Source organism: Oncorhynchus nerka, linkage group LG23 (assembly GCF_034236695.1).
Source record: "Oncorhynchus nerka isolate Pitt River linkage group LG23, Oner_Uvic_2.0, whole genome shotgun sequence".
Lineage (NCBI taxonomy): Eukaryota > Metazoa > Chordata > Actinopteri > Salmoniformes > Salmonidae > Oncorhynchus > Oncorhynchus nerka.
The window spans coordinates 11,024,180-11,048,597 of NC_088418.1; the positions used below are offsets into that span (position 1 = coordinate 11,024,180).

At 46.6% G+C, this 24,418-nt stretch overlaps 1 protein-coding gene across 4 annotated transcripts in view; it reads right to left on the reverse strand.

Annotated features, from left to right (window-relative positions):
- Positions 1-1,075: 1,075 nt before the first annotated feature.
- The window catches only part of LOC115106303 (myocardin-like), a 45,820-nt gene continuing 22,477 nt past the window's right edge, over positions 1,076-24,418 (reverse strand). The window contains exons 3-12 of one of the 4 annotated variants that reach the window (XM_065007849.1): positions 14,205-14,419; positions 9,251-9,346; positions 8,813-9,129; positions 8,519-8,675; positions 7,596-8,120; positions 6,370-6,870; positions 5,908-6,039; positions 4,600-4,728; positions 4,207-4,264; positions 1,076-3,846 (exon numbers count right to left, since the gene is read on the reverse strand). In XM_065007849.1, the coding sequence (XP_064863921.1) occupies positions 3,308-3,846; positions 4,207-4,264; positions 4,600-4,728; positions 5,908-6,039; positions 6,370-6,870; positions 7,596-8,120; positions 8,519-8,675; positions 8,813-9,129; positions 9,251-9,346; positions 14,205-14,419 (2,669 nt within the window). In that variant the 3' untranslated portion in view covers positions 1,076-3,307. Of the gene's footprint in view, positions 3,916-4,206; positions 4,265-4,599; positions 4,729-5,907; positions 6,040-6,369; positions 6,871-7,595; positions 8,121-8,518; positions 8,676-8,812; positions 9,130-9,250; positions 9,347-14,204; positions 14,420-24,418 lie in introns of all 4 variants that reach the window. The other 3 variants (XM_065007848.1, XM_065007850.1, XM_065007851.1) reach the window with 3 other exon arrangements.

Consider the following 24,418-nt stretch of genomic DNA (forward strand, 5'->3'; position numbering starts at 1 on the left):
AAACTCTTTATAGTGTTTTATTGACATTTTAGAGGCGATAAGGTGATAAGTTGGACAGATCGAGTGAAAAAAAGCCATTTTACCACACGACATCTCTCCTTCTCACTATCACGCATTAGTTTCACTTCCCCACCCGCCATTTTTAAAAAGACCAGACGGAGCTCATTGCCTTCTTGAATCATGCAGAAACGGGCAGCGTTTAGGTCATGTAATTTATTCTGTTGGAAAGGGGAGAAATTGTGCTTTACAATGGTATTGACATTACAGTTGATCTGGAAGTATTACGTTTTTGGGTGCTAAAATAGGGGCAATTGTACGGACCAAGGCGATGTACGAGTTTACGTTAGCTAGCTAGTAACTTTAGCTAGACACTAATGTAATCTCACTCACGTTTGTACATCGCCTTGGTCCGTACAATTGACCTTATTTTAGCGCCCCCAAAAATGTAATACTTCCAGATCAACTGTAATGTCAATACCATTGTAAAACACAATTTCTCCCCTTTCCAACACAATCAATGACATGACCTCCATGCTGCCCGTTTCTGCAAGAAGGCAAAGAGCTCCTTCGGGTCTTTGGCGGGTGGGGAAGCTAAACTAATGCGTGATAGTGAGAAGGAGAGATGTCGTGTGAGAAAATGGCTTTTCCCCCAACTCAATCTGTCCAATGTATCACCTTATCGCCTCTAAAATGTCAATAAAACACTATAAAGAGTTTATATAATATGTCATTACATACCTATTTGAAGGTTTGTGTCGAATTTGAATCGGGTTTTTAGGACGGTTTTAAAGTGATCTTAGAGGTAAACAGGTTTTTTTGAGAATTGTGATCGCTTACAGTGACGACGCAAAAAATGACTAGGTATCCCCCCCTTACCCCCGTCCCTGTCTTGTTTTTAAATGATGAGAGAAGTGCTACACCTGGTGGAGAGAGATTGTAAAACATAAATAGTTGCTTTATGCGTGCTGTACGTTACGACATGACACGTCACGATGTAACGGAGGGTCCGTTATTTCAACTTTTCTCCAATATTATAGAGCCATTACCATGTCGATCAACGCTTGAATAGAAACCTAGTTCACACCCCAGATTTTGAAGTCAACACATTCGCTACAGTCCCATTAGTTTTCTTTGCAGCCTCTTTTGAATGTCGCGGTTGCACACATTTGTACGGAATGGGGTGAGTTTACCTTAGTCTCTTGTGTTTTCTAGGTAGCTAGCTAGTAGACACTATAGTATCTTGTTGAGTTTTCTAGGTAGCTAGCTAGTAGCTAGACACTATAGTCTCTTGTTGTATTTAGGTAGCTTAGCTAGCTAGTAGCTAGACACTAGTTTCTTGTTGTGTTTCCTAGGTAGCTAGCTAGTAGACACCATAGTTTCTTGTTGTGTTTTATACGTAGCTAGCTAGTAGACGCTACAGTCTATTGTGTTTTATAGGTAGCTAGCTAGTAGACACTATAGTCTCTTGTTGTGTTTTCTAGGTAGCTAGCTAGTAGACACTATAGTTTCTTGTTGTGTTTTCTAGGTAGCTAGCTAGTAGACAACAGTCTCTTGTGTTTTCTAGGTAGCTAGCTAGTAGACACTATAGTTTCTTGTTGTGTTTTCTAGGTACCTAGTTAGTAGCTAGACACTATAGTCTCTTGTTGTGTTTTCTAGGTAGCTAGCTAGTAGCTAGACACTATAGTCTATTGATGTGTTTTCTAGGTCGCTAGGTAGTAGCTAGACACTATAGTCTCTTGTTGTGTTTTCTAGGTAACTAGCTAGTAGCTAGACACTATAGTCTCTTGTTGTGTTTTCTAGGTAACTAGCTAGTAGCTAGACACTATAGTCTCTTGTTGTGTTTTCTAGGTAACTAGCTAGTGGCTAGACACTATAGTCTCTTGTTGTGTTTTCTAGGTAGCTAGCTAGTAGACACTATAGTCTCTTGTTGTGTTTTCTAGGTAGCTAGCTAGTAGACAGTATAGTATCTTGTTGTGCTTTCTAGGTAACTAGCTAGTAGCTAGACACTATAGTCTATTGTTGTGCTAGCTAGTAGCTAGACACTAGTATCTTGTTGTGTTTTCTAGGTAGCTAGTCACTATAGTTTATTGTTGTGTTTTCTAGGTAGCTAGCTAGTAGACACCATAGTTTATTGTTGTGTTTTATACGTAGCTAGCTAGTAGACACTAGTCTATTGTGTTTTCTGGGTAGCTAGCTAGTAGACACTATAGTTTCCTGTTGTGTTTTCTAGGTAGCTAGCTAGTAGACAACAGTCTCTTGTGTTTTCTAGGTAGCTAGCTAGTAGCTAGACACGAGTCTATTGATGCGTTTTCTAGGTAGCTAGCTAGTAGACACTAGTTTCTTGTTCTGTTTTATAGGTAGCTAGCTAGTAGACACTATAGTTTCTTGTTGTGTTTTCTAGGTAGCTAGCTAGTAGACACTATAGTCTCTTGTTGTGTTTTCTAGGTAGCTAGCTAGTAGACAGTATAGTATCTTGTTGTGCTTTCTAGGTAACTAGCTAGTAGCTAGACACTATAGTCTATTGTTGTGCTAGCTAGTAGCTAGACACTAGTATCTTGTTGTGTTTTCTAGGTAGCTAGTCACTATAGTTTCTTGTTGTGTTTTCTAGGTAGCTAGCTAGTAGACACCATAGTTTATTGTTGTGTTTTATACGTAGCTAGCTAGTAGACACTAGTCTATTGTGTTTTCTGGGTAGCTAGCTAGTAGACACTATAGTTTCCTGTTGTGTTTTCTAGGTAGCTAGCTAGTAGACAACAGTCTCTTGTGTTTTCTAGGTAGCTAGCTAGTAGCTAGACACGAGTCTATTGATGCGTTTTCTAGGTAGCTAGCTAGTAGACACTAGTTTCTTGTTCTGTTTTATAGGTAGCTAGCTAGTAGACACTATAGTTTCTTGTTGTGTTTTCTAGGTAGCTAGCTAATAGACACTATAGTCTCTTGTTGTGTTTTCTAGGTAGCTAGCTAGTAGCTAGACACTATAGTCTAATGTTGTGTTTTCTAGGTAGCTAGCTAGTAGACACTATAGTTAAGTGTTGTGTTTTATAGGTAGCTAGCTAGTAGCTAGACACTATAGTCTTTTGTTGTGTTTTCCAGGTAGCTAACATGTATCCTGCTGTGTTGGGGGCTGGCAGGTAGCCCACCGGTTAAGAGCGTAAGGCCAGTAACCAAAAGGTTGCTGGTTTGAATCCCTGAGCCAACTCGGTGAAAACTCAGAGCAAGGCACCTAATTGCTCCTGTAAGTCACTCTGGAAAAGAGTCTGCTGAATTAATAAAATATTGTTATTTTTGTAGGTTGCTAGTCTCCGGTGTTTCACCAGTGCTCTAGATGAAGGTCCATGGCTGTATTCAGGTTGATGTCTGTAACGTCCAGGAACTCTGTGTTGAAGATGCTTGACCCGGTGGGAGGGACAGAGCTGAATCCCGTAGCCAAGCTCGGGGGCGTCAGGTCCAGCCATTCCATCGTCTCCCACGGCGACTCGCTAAACGTCATGCCGACCATCCCCTGCACCTCGGCCACAGACGTCACTTTGGAGTGGATGGGAGATAGAGGTGTTGGGGTTTCCATCAGGCCCCTGTTGGAGAGCAGTTTGTCCTGGTGGTGGTGGTGGTTCGGACCGGGGTAGCCCTCTAGTCCAATATCCCCCTCCTCTCCCTGCCCTGATTCCTCTGCGACCATCTTGAGAAGGGCGACCTCACCCCCTCGGCCTAGAGGGCTTCCCAGCAGGGTCTCCAGGTGGCTGTCTGCAATGTGATTGGCTGTGTGGTCGTAATTGAGCTGGGAGGGGGACAGGTGTTCATAGTGTCTTCGGTGGAACTTTGGGTCGGCAAGGTCGGTGGTTCCAGGGGACACTGTAATGTGAGGCACAACTTTGGTTACAGAGGACCTCTCCCTCTCTTCTCTGGCGTTAGCTGGTATCTCTTGAAGGAAGAGGATGGGGGAGGGGGAGTCACAGCACAGAGTGTGATTTAATACCCATGTAAGAGGGAAATCTGGAGTTACTTAACTAAGGGGCGAAGGATGGTGCGTAGGCAGGCAAACTGACTAGTACCTTATGAAGGGGGACTAAATTGCTGCAGTTACTAAGCCATTAGTCATTGGTAATCATAGCAACAACATGCACTGACAGCTATATCGCTACCCAATTTCTAAGACTACACAATTGTATACATCACACACATTTGAGACTGATTCTGAGTCAGTTCACCCACCTCCACTCTCTATGAGCACATCCAGAAGCTCATCCATCTGCTGACTTCTGGTCAGTTGCTAAAAAAAAAAAAAGAATACAAATGTTATTAAGACTTGTTACATTTGTGCTTTTATCAATTCTTTAGACCCAGTCCAAAGATTATAATTGTAATATGGATATACTATTGATGTTATTGCTGTCGGCAACCACAACTCTACATAACACAACCACACAGCAGTCAGCTCTGAAGAAACAGTCAAACTTGGTCACGGGTGCAATGTGATGGATGGATAAACAAAGCGAGAGAGAGAGAGAGAGAGAGAGAGAGGACGCCTCGGAGGTTACAACAATGAAACAAAAAGCGTTGGCCAGCCATGATCAGGAGCAGAGTTTGGTGTATCATTTAGTTTACCTGCTTGACTGCATCCTCATAGCAAGGGGGCTGCCTAGAGTCGGATGCAGCTGAATCTGAGCTACAGAAGGCGGGGGACGAGACCGGGCACTTTTGGCCAACGTGCTGGGGACAGGGCAATATAGGTATCTATATGAAAGGCGAAAAAGGTTGTATTACTGATTTGATTTAGTGTAAGAAACTTTAATCTACGAATCCTGATTAAAAAAACAAGATGCTTAAAAAAAGTTGTGGAGTTACTGAGAAAATTAGATCTCTAGCTCAAAAGGATATAGTGGGAGGGAACAGCTGGAACAGCTGGGAACAGCTTCATCTTTCTCAAAAGGATATAGTGGGAGGGAACAGCTGGGAACAGCTGGGAACAGAACAGCTGGGAACAGCTTCATCTTTCTCAAAAGGATATAGTGGGAGGGAACAGCTGGGAACAGCTTCATCTTTCTCAAAAGGATATAGTGGGAGGGAACAGCTGGGAACAGCTTCATCTTTCTCAAAAGGATATAGTGGGAGGGAACAGCTGGGAACAGCTGGGAACAGCTTCATCTTTCTCAAAAGGATATAGTGGGAGGGAACAGCTGGGAACAGCTTCATCTTTCTTAAAAGGATATAGTGGGAGGGAACAGCTGGGAACAGCTTCATCTTTCTCAAAAGGATATAGTGGGAGGGAACAGCTGGGAACAGCTTCATCTTTCTCAAAAGGATATAGTGGGAGGGAACAGCTTCATCTTTCTCAAAAGGATATAGTGGGAGGGAACAGCTGGGAACAGCTTCATCTTTCTCAAAAGGATATAGTGAGAGGGAACAGCTGGGAACAGCTTCATCTTTCTCAAAAGGATATAGTGGGAGGGAACAGCTTCATCTTTCTCAAAAGGATATAGTGGGAGGGAACAGCTGGGAACAGCTTCATCTTTCTCAAAAGGATATAGTGGGAGGGAACAGCTGGGAACAGCTTCATCTTTCTCAAAAGGATATAGTGGGAGGGAACAGCTGGGAACAGCTTCATTTTTCTCAAAAGGATATAGTGGGAGGGAACAGCTGGGAACAGCTTCATTTTTCTCAAAAGGATATAGTGGGAGGGAACAGCTGGGAACAGCTTCATCTTTCTCAAAAGGATATAGTGGGAGGGAACAGCTGGGAACAGCTTCATTTTTCTCAAAAGATTGAGTTGTGAAGAGTATCATGAACTTCATGATGGAAGTTTTAGAGAGAAGCAACACATGAATGGAAGGCAGAAATGTGATGGGTGGATATGTGACACATAACCACGTAAATCCGCCACAGACCAAGTTCAGACAGAATAATAGCTCTCACCTGCTGCATATTTGGGTTCTTGGACTTCAGGTTGACCCTGTGGTTCAGGCTGTTGTCGGCTGAGTTGGGGAGCTCTCTCTGGTCAGAGGGATAGGAGCAGTTTACAGCCTGGCCTTCATTCTTCTGGTGAATCTGTTAGGAGAGCATACATGACTATCATGACCAAGGGCACAGTGGGCGGGGGGCATGTCTCCCCACATTCAGAAATTGAATTCTTGCCCCCCCCCACAGTTTTATCATTGGAATGTGATACAAAAACGAGGCAGCGGTGTGCTTTAGGACCATGCGGACGCCTCCAGGGATTCAGGTAGACTTTTTGAAGTGTTTATCCGACTGGAAAATGTCCCCCTCCCCACTTCTAAAACCAAAGTTGCGCCCCTGATCATGACCCCTGAGAATAGAGTCACAACAAACAATATAAAGGGCGTTTACCTCGTAACAAACGTACTGCCTAAGGCATACCTGCATGTTGCAGGGCCTGGTGCTGGCCTGGTTGAGGGGCTGGCTGCACCTGTCTCTGCCCAGCGGCAGTGACAGCAGGTAGGGGTTGTTGGGGGAGGAAGGCTGGGGGCTGTTGGACTTCTTGGTAATGGGCGAGTCTTCAGGAGAGCACTGGGGACTCAGGAAGGAACACATGCCTGAGGGACTTCCAGAGGAGGGGGTCTGGTCCAGGCATCGTGGCCCATCAGGGCCCCCCATACTGGGCAGGGAGGCACCGCAATGGCCCATCTCCTCCATGCAGCTTCCTGGAGGACTCTTTAGGTGCTTGGGGGAGGAGAAGGGGCAGCTGGAGGAGAGGGACATGGGCTCCTGCTTGACTGTCACCCCAAAGAAGTGCTGCCCCATCAGGGACGGGGATTGCTGGAGGGGAAGGTGGTGGGGCTGGGATGGAGCCAGGACACCCTCCTGTGTGGCGCCATGGCAACGCTTCCTCTTGTGCAGCTGCATCTTGAGCTCCTCCACCTGTTGAACAACAGACTGTTAACAGTAGGTCAGCTGTTGAACAACAGACTGTTAACAGTAGGTCAGCTGTTGAACAACAGACTGTTAACAGTAGGTCAGCTGTTTAACATTTACATTTAACATTTAAGTCATTTAGCAGACGCTCTTATCCAGAGCGACTTACAAATTGGTGCTTTCACCTTATGACATCCACGACAACAGGCTGTTAACAGTAGGTCAGCTGTTGAACAACAGACTGTTAACAGTAGGTCAGCTGTTGAACAACAGACTGTTAACAGTAGGTCAGCTGTTGAACAACAGACTGTTAACAGTAGGTCAGCTGTTGAACAACAGACTGTTAACAGTAGGTCAGCTGTTGAACAACAGACTGTTAACAGTAGGTCAGCTGTTGAACAACAGGCTGTTAACAGTAGGTCAGCAGTTGAACAACAGACTGTTAACAGTAGGTCAGCTGTTGAACAACAGACTGTTAACAGTAGGTCAGCAGTTGAACAACAGACTGTTAACAGTAGGTCAGCTGTTGAACAACAGACTGTTAACAGTAGGTCAGCTGTTGAACAACAGACTGTTAACAGTAGGTCAGCTGTTGAACAACAGGCTGTTAACAGTAGGTCAGCTGTTGAACAACAGACTGTTAACAGTAGGTCAGCTGTTGACCAACAGGCTGTTAACAGTAGGTCAGTTGTTGAACAACAGACTGTTAACAGTAGGTGTAGTTTACCCACCTGTCTCTGTTCCTGGTGCAATTTCCACGTCAGCTCCTCAATCACTTTCTGTTTTTCCACCAAAATCTTATCCTTCTCCCGTTCCATTCCTTCAACCTCCCCTCCCTGCAGTCCTACCCCGCTCAAACCCCCTCCCCCCTGGCCTTCCTCAGCGCTGAGCTGGCCTGGGGACGGCTGGATGCAAAACAGTGGCGAGGAGGACATGGGCATGCCGCTGAAGCTGTCTGGGAGTGAGCCGCTGAGGGAGAGGTCTGAGGAAGCGGGGGATATGGGTGGGGTGGAGGAAGTGCTGGGGTAGGGGTAATACCCGCCCTGGGAGAGGGTGCTGGAGGAGGAGGGGGACTGGTAGGAGGACAGGGACCCCGTGGGGGTGACAGGGAAGGTGATCGTGGTGATGTCATTGGAGCCTGAATGGGAGGGGCTTGAGGTGTGGTCCTTGAAGGGGCAGAGTCTCTCGATGAGGGCCATCTTGGTTCCTGAGACTGGCATGCCCCGGATACGCAGCTGCTGTCTGAGCTCTGACACCTGTTGGATGGAGAGAGAGAGAGAGAGAGAGGGAGAGAGGGAGAGAAGAGAGAGGAGGGATAGAGGAGAGAGAGAGGAGGGATAGAGGAGAAAGAGAGGGAAGGAGGGGGAGAGCGAGAGAGGGATGGAGAGAGAGAGAGAAAAAACAGTATGTGAGTTCTCTTTCCAACTTGTACTAAGGAATATTTCCCTCACTCTACAGAGAGAGAGAGAGAGAAAAAACAGTATGTGAGTTCTCTTTCCAACTTGTACTAAGGAATATTTCCCTCACTCTACAGAGAGAGAGAGAGAGAGAAAAACAGTATGTGAGTTCTCTTTCCAACTTGTACTAAGGAATATTTCCCTCACTCTACGGAGAGAAAGAGAGAGAGAGAGAGAGAGAGAGAGAGAGTACCTACCTTCAGGTCATCCAGGTTAGGTGGGAGAGGAGCAGGTTTGACTGATGAGACATTGGTTTGACCGGAGTATGTGGTCTTCACTGAAGACAAGGAGCTACTGTTGACTGTGTTAGTAGGAACACTCGAGGTACACACCATCAGCTGCTCACTGGATTGTCTACAGATAGGGGAACAGAAGATCTCTGGGAGATAAACACCAAAAAAGGCAACAATATTATGCAACATTTAGTCAATTGAAGGCCAGATCTGAGACATGGGGTTAGGGTTAGACCACTCCCTATCCGAGGTACTCACTTCTGGGCTAGGGCCGGCTGGTGCAGAGGCTGGTAGTTGAAGCTATGCTGGCGTTGCTGTGTGTGTTGGGCATGTCGGGAGTGTGTGTACTGTGAGTGTGTGTGCGAATGTGTGTGTGCATGTTTCTGTTGGCTGAGGATCTGCAGCTGTAGGAAGAGCTGTTGTTGCTGCAGGAGCCTGGTATAGGCCGAGTCCATGGGAGGAGGGGACTTCTCGGCCTTCTGGTCCGGAGGGATGTACTGGTGGTACTTCAGCTTCTTCACCTTAGGCTTCACGTCTTTGGGCTTTTTGTGGCGGTTCTTGTCTGGGGTCTTAGACTGTAGAATCAAATGGGAGAAATAGTGAGGAACATACTATTAAATCCAATACAAGTTGATGTTTTCTCATGGGATGCATCGTCTATAAACAGGTCTATGACAGTATAGGGTCTGTTCCTACGTTGACTACGGCCGGTGGGGCTGCAGACTGCCTATTGTTAGCCACAGACAAGCCATCTTCCTGGCTCTGATCAGACGGGTCTCTGTTCTGACACCCCTGGAACACAAAGACAGCCAGGGAGTCCGTAGAAAGACATTAATGCAGAAAATGCCAGCTACTAGGTAGCTACCTAGAAAACACAACAAGAGACTATAGTGTCTAGCTACTAGCTACCTAAACATAACAATAGACTATAGTAGCTAGCTACCAAGAAAACGACAAGAAACTAGTGTTTACTAGCTAGCTACCTAGAAAACACAACAAGATACTATAGTGTCTACTAGCTATGCCAACTACATTCATTGGTTGTTGACATTTGAAAATAGACATTAATGCAGAAAAGGCAAGACAAGACGAATTCAAAGACAACCCAAATAAATTAAATTATTGAAAAAAATGAACAAAATTGTTGACATTTGAAAATAGGAACTGAGTACTAAGTCCAAGCTGACTTTCGGTTAACACTTAAATAAGCAAACAGTTTATGACAGAAACTTCTAGTGACTGTTGGGAACAATGTCATCATCTCTGTCCACAAAGTGAGAGTGAGGAGAGGGGTGTGGAATGCAGGGAGTCACAGATGATAAAACACAGGAAGCAGTAGCCAGCAACACACTGTGTCTGTGTGAGACAGACTAACTGGCAGGGAGGAATGTGAAATGTGAAAAGAGCAGTCACTCACGTTCCAAAGGTCACTAGAGAACCCTTGGGTAGGATGCTGTAGTTCTCCCAGCCACCACAGGAGGGAAGTATTACCTTTCTAGGGCTGGTGAGGAGGAGGAGGAGGATTACCTGTCTAGGGCTGGTGAGGAGGAGGAGGAGGATTACCTGTCTAGGGCTGGTGAGGAGGAGGAGTATTACTTGTCTAGGGCTGGTGAGGAGGAGGAGGAGGAGGATTACCTGTCTAGGGCTGGTGAGGAGGAGGAGGAGGATTACCTGTCTAGGGCTGGTGAAAAGGAGGAGAAGGATTACCTGTCTAGGGCTGGTGAGGAGGAGGAGAAGGATTACCTGTCTAGGGCTGGTGAGGAGGAGGAGGAGGATTACCTGTCTAGGGCTGGTGAGGAGGAGTATTACTTGTCTAGGGCTGGTGAGGAGGAGGAGGAGGAGGATTACCTGTCTAGGGCTGGTGAGGAGGAGGAGGAGGAGGAGGAGGATTACCTGTCTAGGGCTGGTGAGGAGGAGGAGTATTACCTGTCTAGGGCTGGTGAGGAGGAGGAGGAGGAGGATTACCTGTCTAGGGCTGGTGAGGAGGAGGAGGAGAAGGAGGAGGAGGATTACCTGTCTAGGGCTGGTGAGGAGGAGGAGGAGGAGGAGGAGGAGGAGGAGGTCTAGGGCTTACCTGTCTAGGGCTGGTGAGGAGGAGGAGGATTACCTGTCTAGGGCTGGTGAGGAGGAGGAGGAGGATTACTGTCTAGGGCTGGTGAGGAGGAGGAGGAGGAGGATACCTGTCTAGGGCTGGTGAGGAGGAGGAGGAGGATTACCTGTCTAGGGCTGGTGAGGAGGAGGAGGGATTACCTGTCTAGGGCTGGTGAGGAGGAGGATTACCTGTCTAGGGCTGGGAGGAGGAGGATTACCTGTCTAGGGCTGGTGAGGAGGAGGAGGAGGATTACCTGTCTAGGGCTGGTGAGGAGGAGGAGGAGGATTACCTGTCTAGGGCTGGTGAGGGGAGGAGGAGGATTACTGTCTAGGGCTGGTGAGGAGGAGGAGGATTTACCTGTCTAGGGCTGGTGAGGAGGAGGAGGAGGATTACTGGTGGTGAGGAGGAGGAGGAGGATTACCTGTCTAGGGCTGGTGAGGAGGAGGAGGAGGAGGAGGAGGATTACCTGTCTAGGGCTGGTGAGGAGGAGGAGGATTACCTGTCTAGGGCTGGTGAGGAGGAGGAGGATTACCTGTCTAGGAGGAGGAGGAGGAGGATTACCTGTCTAGGGCTGGTGAGGAGGAGGAGGAGGATTACCTGTCTAGGGCTGGTGAGGAGGAGGAGGAGGATTACCTAGGGCTGGTGTCTAGGGCTGGTGAGGAGGAGGAGGAGGATTACCTGTCTAGGGCTGGTGGAGGAGGAGGAGGAGGAGGATTACCTGTCTTAGGGGCTGGTGAGGAGGAGGAGGATTACCTGTCTAGGGCTGGTGAGGAGGAGGAGGAGGGATTACCTGTCTAGGGCTGGGAGGAGGAGGAGGAGGATTACCTGTCTAGGGCTGGTGAGGAGGAGGAGGAGGATTACCTGTCTAGGGCTGGTGAGGAGGAGGAGGAGGAGGATTACCTGTCTAGGGCTGGTGAGGAGGAGGAGGAGGATTACCTGTCTAGGGCTGGTGAGGAGGAGGAGGAGGATTACCTGTCTAGGGCTGGTGAGGAGGAGGAGGAGGATTACCTGTCTAGGGCTGGTGAGGAGGAGGAGGATTACCTGTCTAGGGCTGGTGAGGAGGAGGAGGAGGAGGATTACCTGTCTAGGGCTGGTGAGGAGGAGGAGGAGGAGGAGGATTACCTGTCTAGGGCTGGTGAGGAGGAGGAGGATTACCTGTCTAGGGCTGGTGAGGAGGAGGAGGAGGATTACCTGTCTAGGGCTGGTGAGGGAGGAGGAGGAGGAGAGGATTACCTGTCTAGGGCTGGTGAGGAGGAGGAGAGGATTACCTGTCTAGGGCTGGTGAGGAGGAGGAGGAGGATTACCTGTCTAGGGCTGGTGAGGAGGAGGAGGAGTATTACCTGTCTAGGGCTGGTGAGGAGGAGGAGGATTACCTGTCTAGGGCTGGTGAGGAGGAGGAGGAGGAGGATTACCTGTCTAGGGCTGGTGAGGAGGAGGAGGAGTATTACCTGTCTAGGGCTGGTGAGAAGGAGGAGGAGGAGGATTACCTGTCTAGGGCTGGTGAGGAGGAGGAGTATTACCTGTCTAGGGCTGGTGAAAAGGAGGAGGAGGATTACCTGTCTAGGGCTGGTAAGGAGGAGGAGGAGGATTACCTGTCTAGGGCTGGTGAGGAGGAGGAGGAGGAAGATTACCTGTCTAGGGCTGGTGAGGAGGAGGAGGAGGATTACCTGTCTAGGGCTGGTGAGGAGGAGGAGGATAATTATCTGTCTAGGGCTGGTGAGGAGGAGGAGGAGAATTATCTGTCTAGGGCTGGTGAGGAGGAGGAGGAGGAGGATTACCTGTCTAGGGCTGGTGAGGAGGAGGAGGATAATTATCTGTCTAGGGCTGGTGAGGAGGAGGAGGAGAATTATCTGTCTAGGGCTGGTGAGGAGGAGGAGGAGGAGGATTACCTGTCTAGGGCTGGTGAGGAGGGGGAGGAGGATTACCTGTCTAGGGCTGGTGAGGAGGAGGAGGATTACCTGTCTAGGGCTGGTGAGGAGGAGGAAGATTACCTGTCTATGGCTGGTGAGGAGGAGGAGGATTACCTGTCTAGGGCTGATGAGGAGGAGGAGGATTACCTTTCTAGGGCTGGTGAGGAGGAGGAGGAGAATTATCTGTCTAGGGCTGGTGAGGAGGAGGAGGAGGATTACCTGTCTAGGGCTGGTAAGGAGGAGGAGGAGGATTACCTGTCTAGGGCTGGTGAGGAGGAGGAGGATTACCTGTCTAGGGCTGGTGAGGAGGAGGCGGAGGAGGAGGATTACCTGTCTAGGGCTGGTGAGGAGGAGGCGGAGGAGGAGGATTACCTGTCTAGGGCTGGTGAGGAGGAGGAGGAGGATTACCTGTCTAGGGCTGGCGAGGAGGAGGATTACCTGTCTAGGGCTGGTGAGGAGGAGGAGGAGGAGGAGGATTACCTGTCTAGGGCTGGTGAGGAGGAGGAGGAGGATTACCTGTCTAGGGCTGGTGAGGAGGAGGATTACCTGTCTAGGGCTGGTGAGGAGGAGGAGGAGGAGGAGGATTACCTGTCTAGGGCTGGTGAGGAGGAGGAGGAGGATTACCTGTCTAGGGCTGGTGAGGAGGAGGAGGAGGATTACCTGTCTAGGGCTGGTGAGGAGGAGGAGGAGGAGGATTACCTGTCTAGGGCTGGTGAGGAGGAGGAGGAGGAGGATTACCTGTCTAGGGCTGGTGAGGAGGAGGCGGAGGATTACCTGTCTAGGGCTGGTGAGGAGGAGGAGGAGGAGGATTACCTGTCTAGGGCTGGTGAGGAGGAGGATTACCTGTCTAGGGCTGGTGAGGAGGAGGAGGAAGATTACCTGTCTAGGGCTGGTGAGGAGGAGGAGGATTACCTGTCTAGGGCTGGTGAGGAGGAGGATTACCTGTCTAGGGCTGGTGAGGAGGAGGAGGAGGAGGATTACCTGTCTAGGGCTGGTGAGGAGGAGGATTACCTGTCTAGGGCTGGTGAGGAGGAGGAGGATTACCTGTCTAGGGCTGGTGAGGAGGAGGAGGATTACCTGTCTAGGGCTGGTGAGGAGGAGGAGGAGGATTACCTGTCTAGCGCTGGTGAGGAGGAGGAGGAGGATTACCTGTCTAGGGCTGGTGAGGAGGAGGAGGAGGATTACCTGTCTAGGGCTGGTGAGGAGGAGGAGGAGTATTACCTGTCTAGGGCTGGTGAGCAGGAGGAGGAGGAGGAGGATTACCTGTCTAGGGCTGGTGAGGAGGAGGAGGATTACCTGTCTATGGCTGGTGAGAAGGGGGAGGAGGAGGATTACCTGTCTAGGGCTGGTGAGGAGGAGGAGGATTACCTGTCTAGGTCTAGTGGGGGCTGGTGATGAGGAGGATTACCTGTCTAGGTCTAGTGAGGGCTGGTGATGAGGAGGATTACCTGTCTAGGTCTAGTGGGGGCTGGTGAGGAGGAGGATTACCTGTCTAGGTCTAGTGAGGGCTGGTGATGAGGAGGATTAACTGTCTAGGTCTAGTGGGGGCTGGTGATGAGGAGGATTACCTGTCTAGGTCTAGTGAGGGCTGGTGATGAGGAGGATTACCTGTCTAGGTCTAGTGAGGGCTGGTGATGTGGAGGATTACCTGTCTAGGTCTAGTGAGGGCTGGTGATGAGGAGGAGGAGGGGGTGCTGCCCATGGCTTCAAAAGAGGGGCATGCGGACCCCTGGGACTCGTCACTGTGGGGTTGCTCTGGAGATAGACTGCTACTGTGGATTTGCTCTGGAGACAGACTGTCACTGCTGCTGTCCTCCTCGAATGCATACGAGTCCTCCTGCTTAGGAAGTGTCCCATGTTTTACTGGAGAGAGGGCGAGAGGAGAGAGAGAAAGAAGGGAGAGGGAGAGACCGAGAGGGAGGAGAGGGGGTGATGAGAAGTTGATGTGGTTCACTACAGAGATAACCACACAGTTAAATCACACACAGGGAAACAGTCGACTGAAACTTGACACATGGTGAGATAATGGCAGAGAGGGCTTAGAATTCAAGGATTTTTAAAACATGAACAAATTCATATCTTTAAATATTTACAGAGGTTAAAACAAAAGCCAAATTATAGGGTTTGTGTGTTAGTGGAAGATATGGTCTGTGTGAATGTACAATATGCTCCTGTCTGTGTACTGCCTGTGTCCCACAACACTGCTCTGTACAACACAGTCCCTATCCCCTCTATTGTTTATCATCAGTATTCACACACTACTCTGTACAACACAGTCCCTATCCCCTCTATTGTTTATCATCAGTATTCACACACTACTCTGTACAACACAGTCCCTATCCCCTCTATTGTTTATCATCAGTATTCACACACTACTCTGTACAACACAGTCCCTATCCCCTCTATTGTTTATCATCAGTATTCACACTCTGCTCTGTACAACACAGTCCCTACCTGCTCTGTTTATCATCAGTATTCACACACTACTCTGTACAACACAGTCCCTATCTGCTCTGTACAACACAGTCCCTACCTGCTCTGTTTATCATCAGTATTCACACTCTGCTCTGTACAACACAGTCCCTACCTGCTCTGTTTATCATCAGTATTCACACACTACTCTGTACAACACAGTCCCTACCTGCTCTGTTTATCATCAGTATTCACACACTACTCTGTACAACACAGTCCCTACCTGCTATTGTTTATCATCAGTATTCACACTCTGCTCTGTACAACACAGTCCCTACCTGCTATTGTTTATCATCAGTATTCACACACTACTCTGTACAACACAGTCCCTACCTGCTATTGTTTATCATCAGTATTCACACTCTGCTCTGTACAACACAGTCCCTACCTGCTATTGTTTATCATCAGTATTCACACTCTGCTCTGTACAACACAGTCCCTACCTGCTCTGTTTATCATCAGTATTCACACACTGCTCTTCTTCACAGTGAACACAGCCCTGATTGGCTGAAGTGATAGTGAACAGAGAGCCTTTATTGGTTTAGCTGAGAGAGACTGTGCTATCTGGAGGTGCAGAGCCTGCGGTTAGCACTGGGGCAGAGCCAGGAGAGGGGAGGAGGGTGTGTGTGTTTCCTTTAGTATGAGAACATGTGACCTGTCAAGAGTCAACCCTGGTTTCAATCACACCATCAGCTCCGCTCTGTGTCCTCCTCTGTGTTTTCACACATGGCCTTGTGCACTCACCTGTTATATCCTGTTAGTTGGATCTCTCTCAAATAGTCAATAAGTCAAATAGTTTTCCACGGTGTACTGTCGACTTAGGGCCAGATAGCACTGCATTTTGCTTTGTGATTGTGTTTCTCAATAGGTCATGTGGTTTTGTTTTGACTGTGTTGTAACTTTGTTTATTCTGATTTATTGGATGTTCTGGTCCTGAGGCTTCAGTGTGTTAGTAGAACAGTTTAGTGAACTCAGGACCAGCTGGATGATGGGACTGAGGCTTCAGTGTGTTAGTAGAACAGGTTTGTGAACTCAGCCCCAGGACCAGCTGGATGAGGGGACTATTTTCTTTTCTCAGCACTTGGCATTGCTGGGCTTGGTAATGATATGCGAGGGGGTCACTATATTTGAGATGTTTCCAAAACTGAATTGCTCCGTTTTTTTAGTTGTTATTATTGGCCAAATTCTGCCCTCCATGCAATCTTCCAGAACTCTGTTATGGGGCGTTTGTCCCATTGGGTGAAACCCTACACCTCACTGCCAAGTGCAATCAGTTCAATGACACATTCAATTAGTTTTAGCAAAATTGTAATAACATAGAATGTCCTGCGTGCTTTCTGTCTCAGTTCTCTCTCTCTATTCAAGAAGTAGAGTTGCCTACTTTAGTCCCAGTCAGGGACAGAACAAGTTACTACTGGGCTATTATCAAATAAAATAACATTTTATTTGTGTAATGATGTACGCTGATAGTCGGGATGCAAGTTCAGGGACTGAATACATTTAATAAATATACGAACAAAACAAGAAACACGAACAGCCCACCGACATGAAACAATAACGCCTGGGGAAGGAACCAAAGGGAGTGACATATATAGGGGAGGAACCAAAGGGAGTGACATATATAGGAGAGGAACCAAAGGGAGTGACATATATAGGGAAGGAACCAAAGGGAGTGACATATATAGGGGAGGAACCAAAGGGAGTGACATATATAGGAGAGGAACCAAAGGGAGTGACATATATAGGGAAGGAACCAAAGGGAGGGACATATATAGGAGAGGAACCAAAGGGAGTGACATATATAGGGGAGGAACCAAAGGGAGTGACATATATAGGGGAGGAACCAAAGGGAGTGACATATATAGGGAAGGAACCAAAGGGAGTGACATATATAGGGAAGGAACCAAAGGGAGTGACATATATAGGGAAGGAACCAAAGGGAGTGACATATATAGGAGAGGAACCAAAGGGAGTGACATATATAGGAGAGGAACCAAAGGGAGTGACATATATAGGGGAGGAACCAAAGGGAGTGACATATATAGGAGAGGAACCAAAGGGAGTGACATATATAGGAGAGGAACCAAAGGGAGTGACATATATAGGAGAGGAACCAAAGGGAGTGACATATATAGGGAAGGAACCAAAGGGAGTGACATATATAGGAGAGGAACCAAAGGGAGTGACATATATAGGGGAGGAACCAAAGGGAGTGACATATCTAGGAGAGGAACCAAAGGGAGTGACATATATAGGAGAGGAACCAAAGGGAGTGACATATATAGGGAAGGAACCAAAGGGAGTGACATATATAGGGAAGGAACCAAAGGGAGTGACATATATAGGGAAGGAACCAAAGGGAGTGATATATATAGGAAAGGAACCAAAGGGAGTGATATATATATAGGGGAGGAACCAAAGGGAGTGACATATATAGGGAAGGAACCAAAGGGAGTGACATATATAGGGAAGGAACCAAAGGGAGTGACATATATAGGGAAGGAACCAAAGGGAGTGACATATATAGGGAAGGAACCAAAGGGAGTGATATATATAGGAAAGGAACCAATGGGAGTGACATATATAGGGAAGGAACCAAAGGGAGTGACATATATAGGGAAGGAACCAAAGGGAGTGACATATATAGGGAAGGAACCAAAGGGAGTGACATATATAGGGAAGGAACCAAAGGGAGTGATATATATAGGAAAGGAACCAAAGGGAGTGACATATATAGGGAAGGAACCAAAGGGAGTGACATATATAGGGAAGGAACCAAAGGGAGTGATATATATAGGAAAGGAACCAAAGGGAGTGACATATATAGGGAAGGAACCAAAGGGAGTGATATATATAGGAAAGGAACCAAAGGGAGTGACATATATAGGAAAGGAACCAAAGGGAGTGACATATATAGGGAAGGAACCAAAGGGAGTGACTTATATAGGGGAGGAACCAAAGGGAGTGACATATATAGGAGAGGAACCAAAGGGAGTGACATATATAGGAAAGGTAATCAGGGGAGTGATGGAGTCCAGGTGAGTGTCATTAAGCACTGGTGCGTGTGACGATGGTGACAGGTGTGCGTAATAATCAGCAGTCTGGCAACCTAGAGGCCAGAGAGGGAGTATACGTGACAATTTGTCACATGCTTCGTAAATGACAGGTGTGGACTAACAGTGAAATGCTAATTTAACGGATCCTTGCCAACAACGCAGAGAGAAAGAACATAGAGAAATAATAGAAAAGTAAAACACGAACCAAATGAGTAAGGGAACTTGGCTATATCAAATCAAATTGTATTCATCACATGCACCAGATATAACCGTGAAATGCTTACCTACGAGCCCTTAAACCAACAATAAAGAGTTTAAAAAAAGTAAGTACTGTATATGCAAGGGGTACCAGTTATAGTCGATATGCAGGGGTACGAGGTAATTGAGGTAGATACTGTATATACAAGGGGCACCAGTTATAGTCTATATGCAGGGGTACGAGGTAGATACTGTATATACAAGGGGTACCAGTTACAGTCGATATGCAGGGAACGAAAGATACTGTATATACAAGGGGTACCAGTTATGAGTCGATATGCAGGGAAGGAACCAAAGTAGATACTGTATATAGGGAAGGGGTACCAGTTACAGTCGATATGCAGGGGAACCAGGTAGATACTGTATATGCAAGGGTACCAGTTATATCGATATGGGGACGAGGTAGATACTGTATATACAGGGGCAAAGGGGTACCAGTTACAGTCGATATGCAGGGGTGAGATACTGTATATACAAGGAACCAGTTACAGTCGATATGCAGGGGTACGAGGTAGATACTGTATATACAAGGGGTACCAGTTACAGTCGATATGCAGGGGTACGAGGTAGATACTGTATATACAAGGGGTACCAGTTACAGTCTATATGCAGGGGTAAGGTAATTGAGGTAGATACTGTATATACAAGGGGTACCAGTTACAGTCGATATGCAGGGGTACGAGGTAATTGAGGTAGATACTGTATATACAAGGGGCACCAGTTATAGTCGATATGCAGGGGGTAAGGTAGATACTGTATATACAAGGGGTACCAGTTACAGTCGATATGCAGGGAACCAAGGTAGATACTGTATATACAAGGGGTACCAGTTACAGTCGATATGCAGGGGGAACGAGGTAGATACTGTATATACAAGGGGTACCAGTTACAGTCGATATGCAGGGAGGTAGATACTGTATATACAAGGGGTACCAGTTACAGTCTATATGCAGGGGTAGGAGGTAATTGAGGTAGATACTGTATATACAAGGGGTACCAGTTACAGTCGATATGCAGGGGTACGAGGTAATTGAGGTAGATACTGTATATACAAGGGGCACCAGTTATAGTCGATATGCAGGGAACGAGGTAGATACTGTATATACAAGGGTACCAGTTACAGTCGATATGCAGGGGTACGAGGTAATTGAGGTAGATACTGTATATACAAGGGGTACCAGTTACAGTCGATATGCAGGGGTAGGAGGTAATTGAGGTAGATACTGTATATACAAGGGGCACCAGTTATAGTCGATATGCAGGGGTACGAGGTAGATACTGTATATACAAGGGGTACCAGTTACAGTCGATATGCAGGGGTACGAGGTAGATACTGTATATACAAGGGGTACCAGTTACAGTCGATATGCAGGGGTACGAGGTAGATACTGTATATACAAGGGGTACCAGTTACAGTCGATATGCAGGGGTACGAGGTAGATACTGTATATACAAGGGGTACCAGTTACAGTCTATATGCAGGGGTAGGAGGTAATTGAGGTAGATACTGTATATACAAGGGGTACCAGTTACAGTCGATATGCAGGGGTACGAGGTAATTGAGGTAGATACTGTATATACAAGGGGCACCAGTTATAGTCGATATGCAGGGGTACGAGGTAGATACTGTATATACAAGGGGTACCAGTTACAGTCGATATGCAGGGGTACGAGGTAATTGAGGTAGATACTGTATATACAAGGGTACCAGTTACAGTCGATATGCAGGGGTAGGAGGTAATTGAGGTAGATACTGTATATACAAGGGGCACCAGTTATAGTCGATATGCAGGGGTACGAGGTAGATACTGTATATACAAGGGGTACCAGTTACAGTCGATATGCAGGGGTACGAGGTAGATACTGTATATACAAGGGGTACCAGTTACAGTCGATATGCAGGGGTACGAGGTAGATACTGTATATACAAGGGGTACCAGTTACAGTCTATATGCAGGGGTAGGAGGTAATTGAGGTAGATACTGTATATACAAGGGGTACCAGTTACAGTCGATATGCAGGGGTACGAGGTAATTGAGGTAGATACTGTATATACAAGGGGCACCAGTTATAGTCGATATGCAGGGGTACGAGGTAGATACTGTATATACAAGGGGTACCAGTTACAGTCGATATGCAGGGGTACGAGGTAATTGAGGTAGATACTGTATATACAAGGGGTACCAGTTACAGTCGATATGCAGGGGTAGGAGGTAATTGAGGTAGATACTGTATATACAAGGGGCACCAGTTATAGTCGATATGCAGGGGTACGAGGTAGATACTGTATATACAAGGGGTACCAGTTACAGTCGATATGCAGGGGTACGAGGTAGATACTGTATATACAAGGGGTACCAGTTACAGTCGATATGCAGGGGTACGAGGTAATTGAGGTAGATACTGTATATACATGGGGCACCAGTTATAGTCGATATGCAGGGGTACGAGGTAGATACTGTATATACAAGGGGTACCAGTTACAGTCGATATGCAGGGGTACGAGGTAATTGAGGTAGATACTGTATATACAAGGGGTACCAGTTACAGTCGATATGCAGGGGTAGGAGGTAATTGAGGTAGATACTGTATATACAAGGGGTACCAGTTACAGTCGATATGCAGGGTTACGAGGTAATTGAGGTAGATACTGTATATACAAGGGGCACCAGTTATAGTCGATATGCAGGGGTACGAGGTAGATACTGTATATACAAGGGGTACCAGTTACAGTCGATATGCAGGGGTACGAGGTAATTGAGGTAGATACTGTATATACAAGGGGTACCAGTTACAGTCGATATGCAGGGGTACGAGGTAATTGAGGTAGATACTGTATATACAAGGGGTACCAGTTACAGTCTATATGCAGGGGTAGGAGGTAATTGAGGTAGATACTGTATATACAAGGGGTACCAGTTACAGTCTATATGCAGGGGTAGGAGGTAATTGAGGTAGATACTGTATATACAAGGGGTACCAGTTACAGTCTATATGCAGGGGTAGGAGGTAATTGAGGTAGATACTGTATATACAAGGGGTACGAGTTACAGTCTATATGCAGGGGTAGGAGGTAATTGAGGTAGATACTGTATGTATAACTAGGAAATACAGTGACTGATAATAAACAGTAGCAGCAGCGTATGTGATCGAGTCAAAAAAGTTAGTGCAAAAAGGGTAAATTCAGATAGTTAAATAGTTAACCAAATAGTTAACCAAATAGTTAACCAAATAGCTACACGGACTAACTATTTAGCAGTCTTATGGCTAGGGTTGCACATTTTTGGGAACATTCAGAGGTGGAAACTTTCTGTGGGAATTAACTGGAATATATGCAAATTAATAGTAATACCATTTAAAATATAGATGTTTTATCATTGGATATATTCATCATATCATATGGAGACAGAAACATAAACCTTATCATAAGTAGACATAATTGCAAATGATTAAATCCAATAGAAAAAAAAATGTTTAGTTACGAATTGAACTTTAATTAAATGAGTTGACTCTTCACATGGGATGATTTCACTGAACAACAAAAGAAAGGGAATATTGAATGATCCCCAATGATCCATCACATCTCCTAAAAAACGTTTTCAACATACATCTGTAAAATGATAGTCTAGAAACTAAAGCTTTGGTTGTCTTCCTGTCAGGCTTCCATGTCTTCTCCCTGGACCTCCTCAATGTCCATTTCTTGAACATCAGACTGAGGCCTCATCTCCACTGTCACTTTCCAACGTTGTTGAGGATGTCTCGTTGTCAGGCTCAAAAAGCGTCAAATTTGCCCAGATGGCCACTGATTTTTCAACCCTTGTATTTGTCAGCCTGTTGCGTGCTGTGGTGTGTGTCTTCCCAAACAAGGACCAGTTGCGCTCTGAGGCGACTGATGTTGGTGGGATTTGGAGGATGATGGAGGCAACACGGGAAAGAGCCTCAGATCCACAAAGTCCCTTCCAGCAGGTGGCTGATGAGATGTTTGGCACGACTGTCATATTGCATCTCCATCCCAAAGCCCTTGCTTAGAAGTGTACTTCACCAGACTGCCAAGAACCTTGCCCTCATCCAGGCCAAAGTGGCGAGACATGGTAGTGATGACACCATAGGCCTTGTTGATTCTGCGCCAGACAGGATGCTCTTGCTAAGATATTTGGGGTCCAACATGTACGCTGCGGCGTGTATGGGCTTCAGGCAGAAGTCTTCACGCTTTTTGATATATTTCAGAACTGCAGTTTCCTCTGCTTGGAGCAACAGTGAAGTGGGCAGGGCATTACGGATTTCTTCTCCTAAATCTGCAAGCAGAGTCTGAACATCAGACAGGATGGCATTGTCTCCCTCTATCCATGGAATGGCTGCTGCTATAGGTTTCAGGATGCTTACCACTCTCTCCCAAAATACATCATCCAGGAGGGTCCTCTTGATGGGTCTTGTCCATATTGTGATATGTAATATGGCCATTTCTTGGAGACTCCTTTCCCACCAGGAGACTGTCAAACATGATGACAACACCACTTACTAATCGCTGCAACTGTACACGGCCCATCTGTAAATAGCCCATCCAACTACCTACCTCATCCCCATATTGTTTTATTAACTTTTTTGCTCTTTTGCACACCAGTATTTCTACTTGCACATCACTCCAGTGTTAACTTGCTCAATTGTAATTACTTCGCTACTATGGCTTATTTATTGCCTTAACTCCTTATGCCATTTGTACACACCTCTATATAGACTTTTCTATTGTGTTATTGACTGTATGTTTGTTTGTTTATCCCATGTGTAATGTGTTGTTTGTGTCACACTGCTTTTGCTTTATCTTGGCCAGGTCACAGTTGTAAATGATAACTAGTTCTCAACTAGCCTACCTGGTTAAATAAAGGTGAAATAAAAAATAAAGTATAATAAATGACACCACTCCAACAGGTGTTGCTGGGAAGCTTCAATGTGGTGCTCTTATTCTTCTCACTTTGCTTGGTGAGGTAGATTGCTGCTACAACTTGATGACCATTTCATACCTAACCATTTCATTGGCTCTCTTGTAGAGTGTATCCATTGTTATCAGTTCCATGATGTCCTTGAGGAGCAGATTCAATGCATGAGCAGCACAGCCAATGGGTGTGATGTGAGGGTAGGACTCCTCCACTTTAGACTAAGCAGCCTTCATGTTCACAGCATTGTCTGTCACCAGTGCAAATACCTTCTGTGGTCCAAGGTCATTGATGACTGCCTTCAGCTCATCTGCAATGTAGAGACCGGTGTGTCTGTTGTCCCTTGTGTCTGTGCTCTTGTAGAATACTGGTGTCTGATTCATCATCTTCACCTCGAATAGAAGTAGAGGGACTGCAATTCCATTGAATTGGGGATAGTTTAAACAAAATATGCCACAAGACCTAGAATTTACTTATGTGTATCCCACAAAAAAAGGTTCACTGTTATAAGCTATCTTTTTTTGATGAATTTGAGCAAAATTCCCCATATTCCAGGGCTTAATTTTCCATGGAATATTACCTGGAAAGTTTCAGACCCTTTGCAACTTACGGCTGTTGGTTCCAGACAAGATGCTCTCAATGGTGCAGGTGTATAACTTTTTGTAGATATGAGGGCCCATGCCAAATCTCTTCAGCCTCCTGAGGGAGAGGAGGTGTTGGCGTGCCCTCTTCATGACTGTGTTGGTGTGTTTGGACCATGATAGATCCTTAGTGATGTGGACAGCGAGGAACTTGAAGCTCTCGACCAACTCCACTACAGCCCCATTGATGTGAATGAGTGCATGTTTCCTGTAGTCCACGATCAGCTCCTTTGTCTTGCTGAAGTTGAGGTAGAGGTTGTTGTCTTGGCACCAGACTGCCAGGTCTCTGACCTCCCCCCCCTATAGACCGTCTCATCGTCGTCGGTGATCATGGCTACTACCGTTGTGTCTTCTGCAAACTTAATGATGGTGTTGGAGTTGTGCTTGGCCACGCAGTCGTGGGTGAACAGGGAGTACAGGAGAGGATCCCATGTTGAGGGTCAGCGTGGCAGATGTGTTGTTGCCTATCATCACCACCTGGGAAGTCCTGGATGCCGTTGCAGA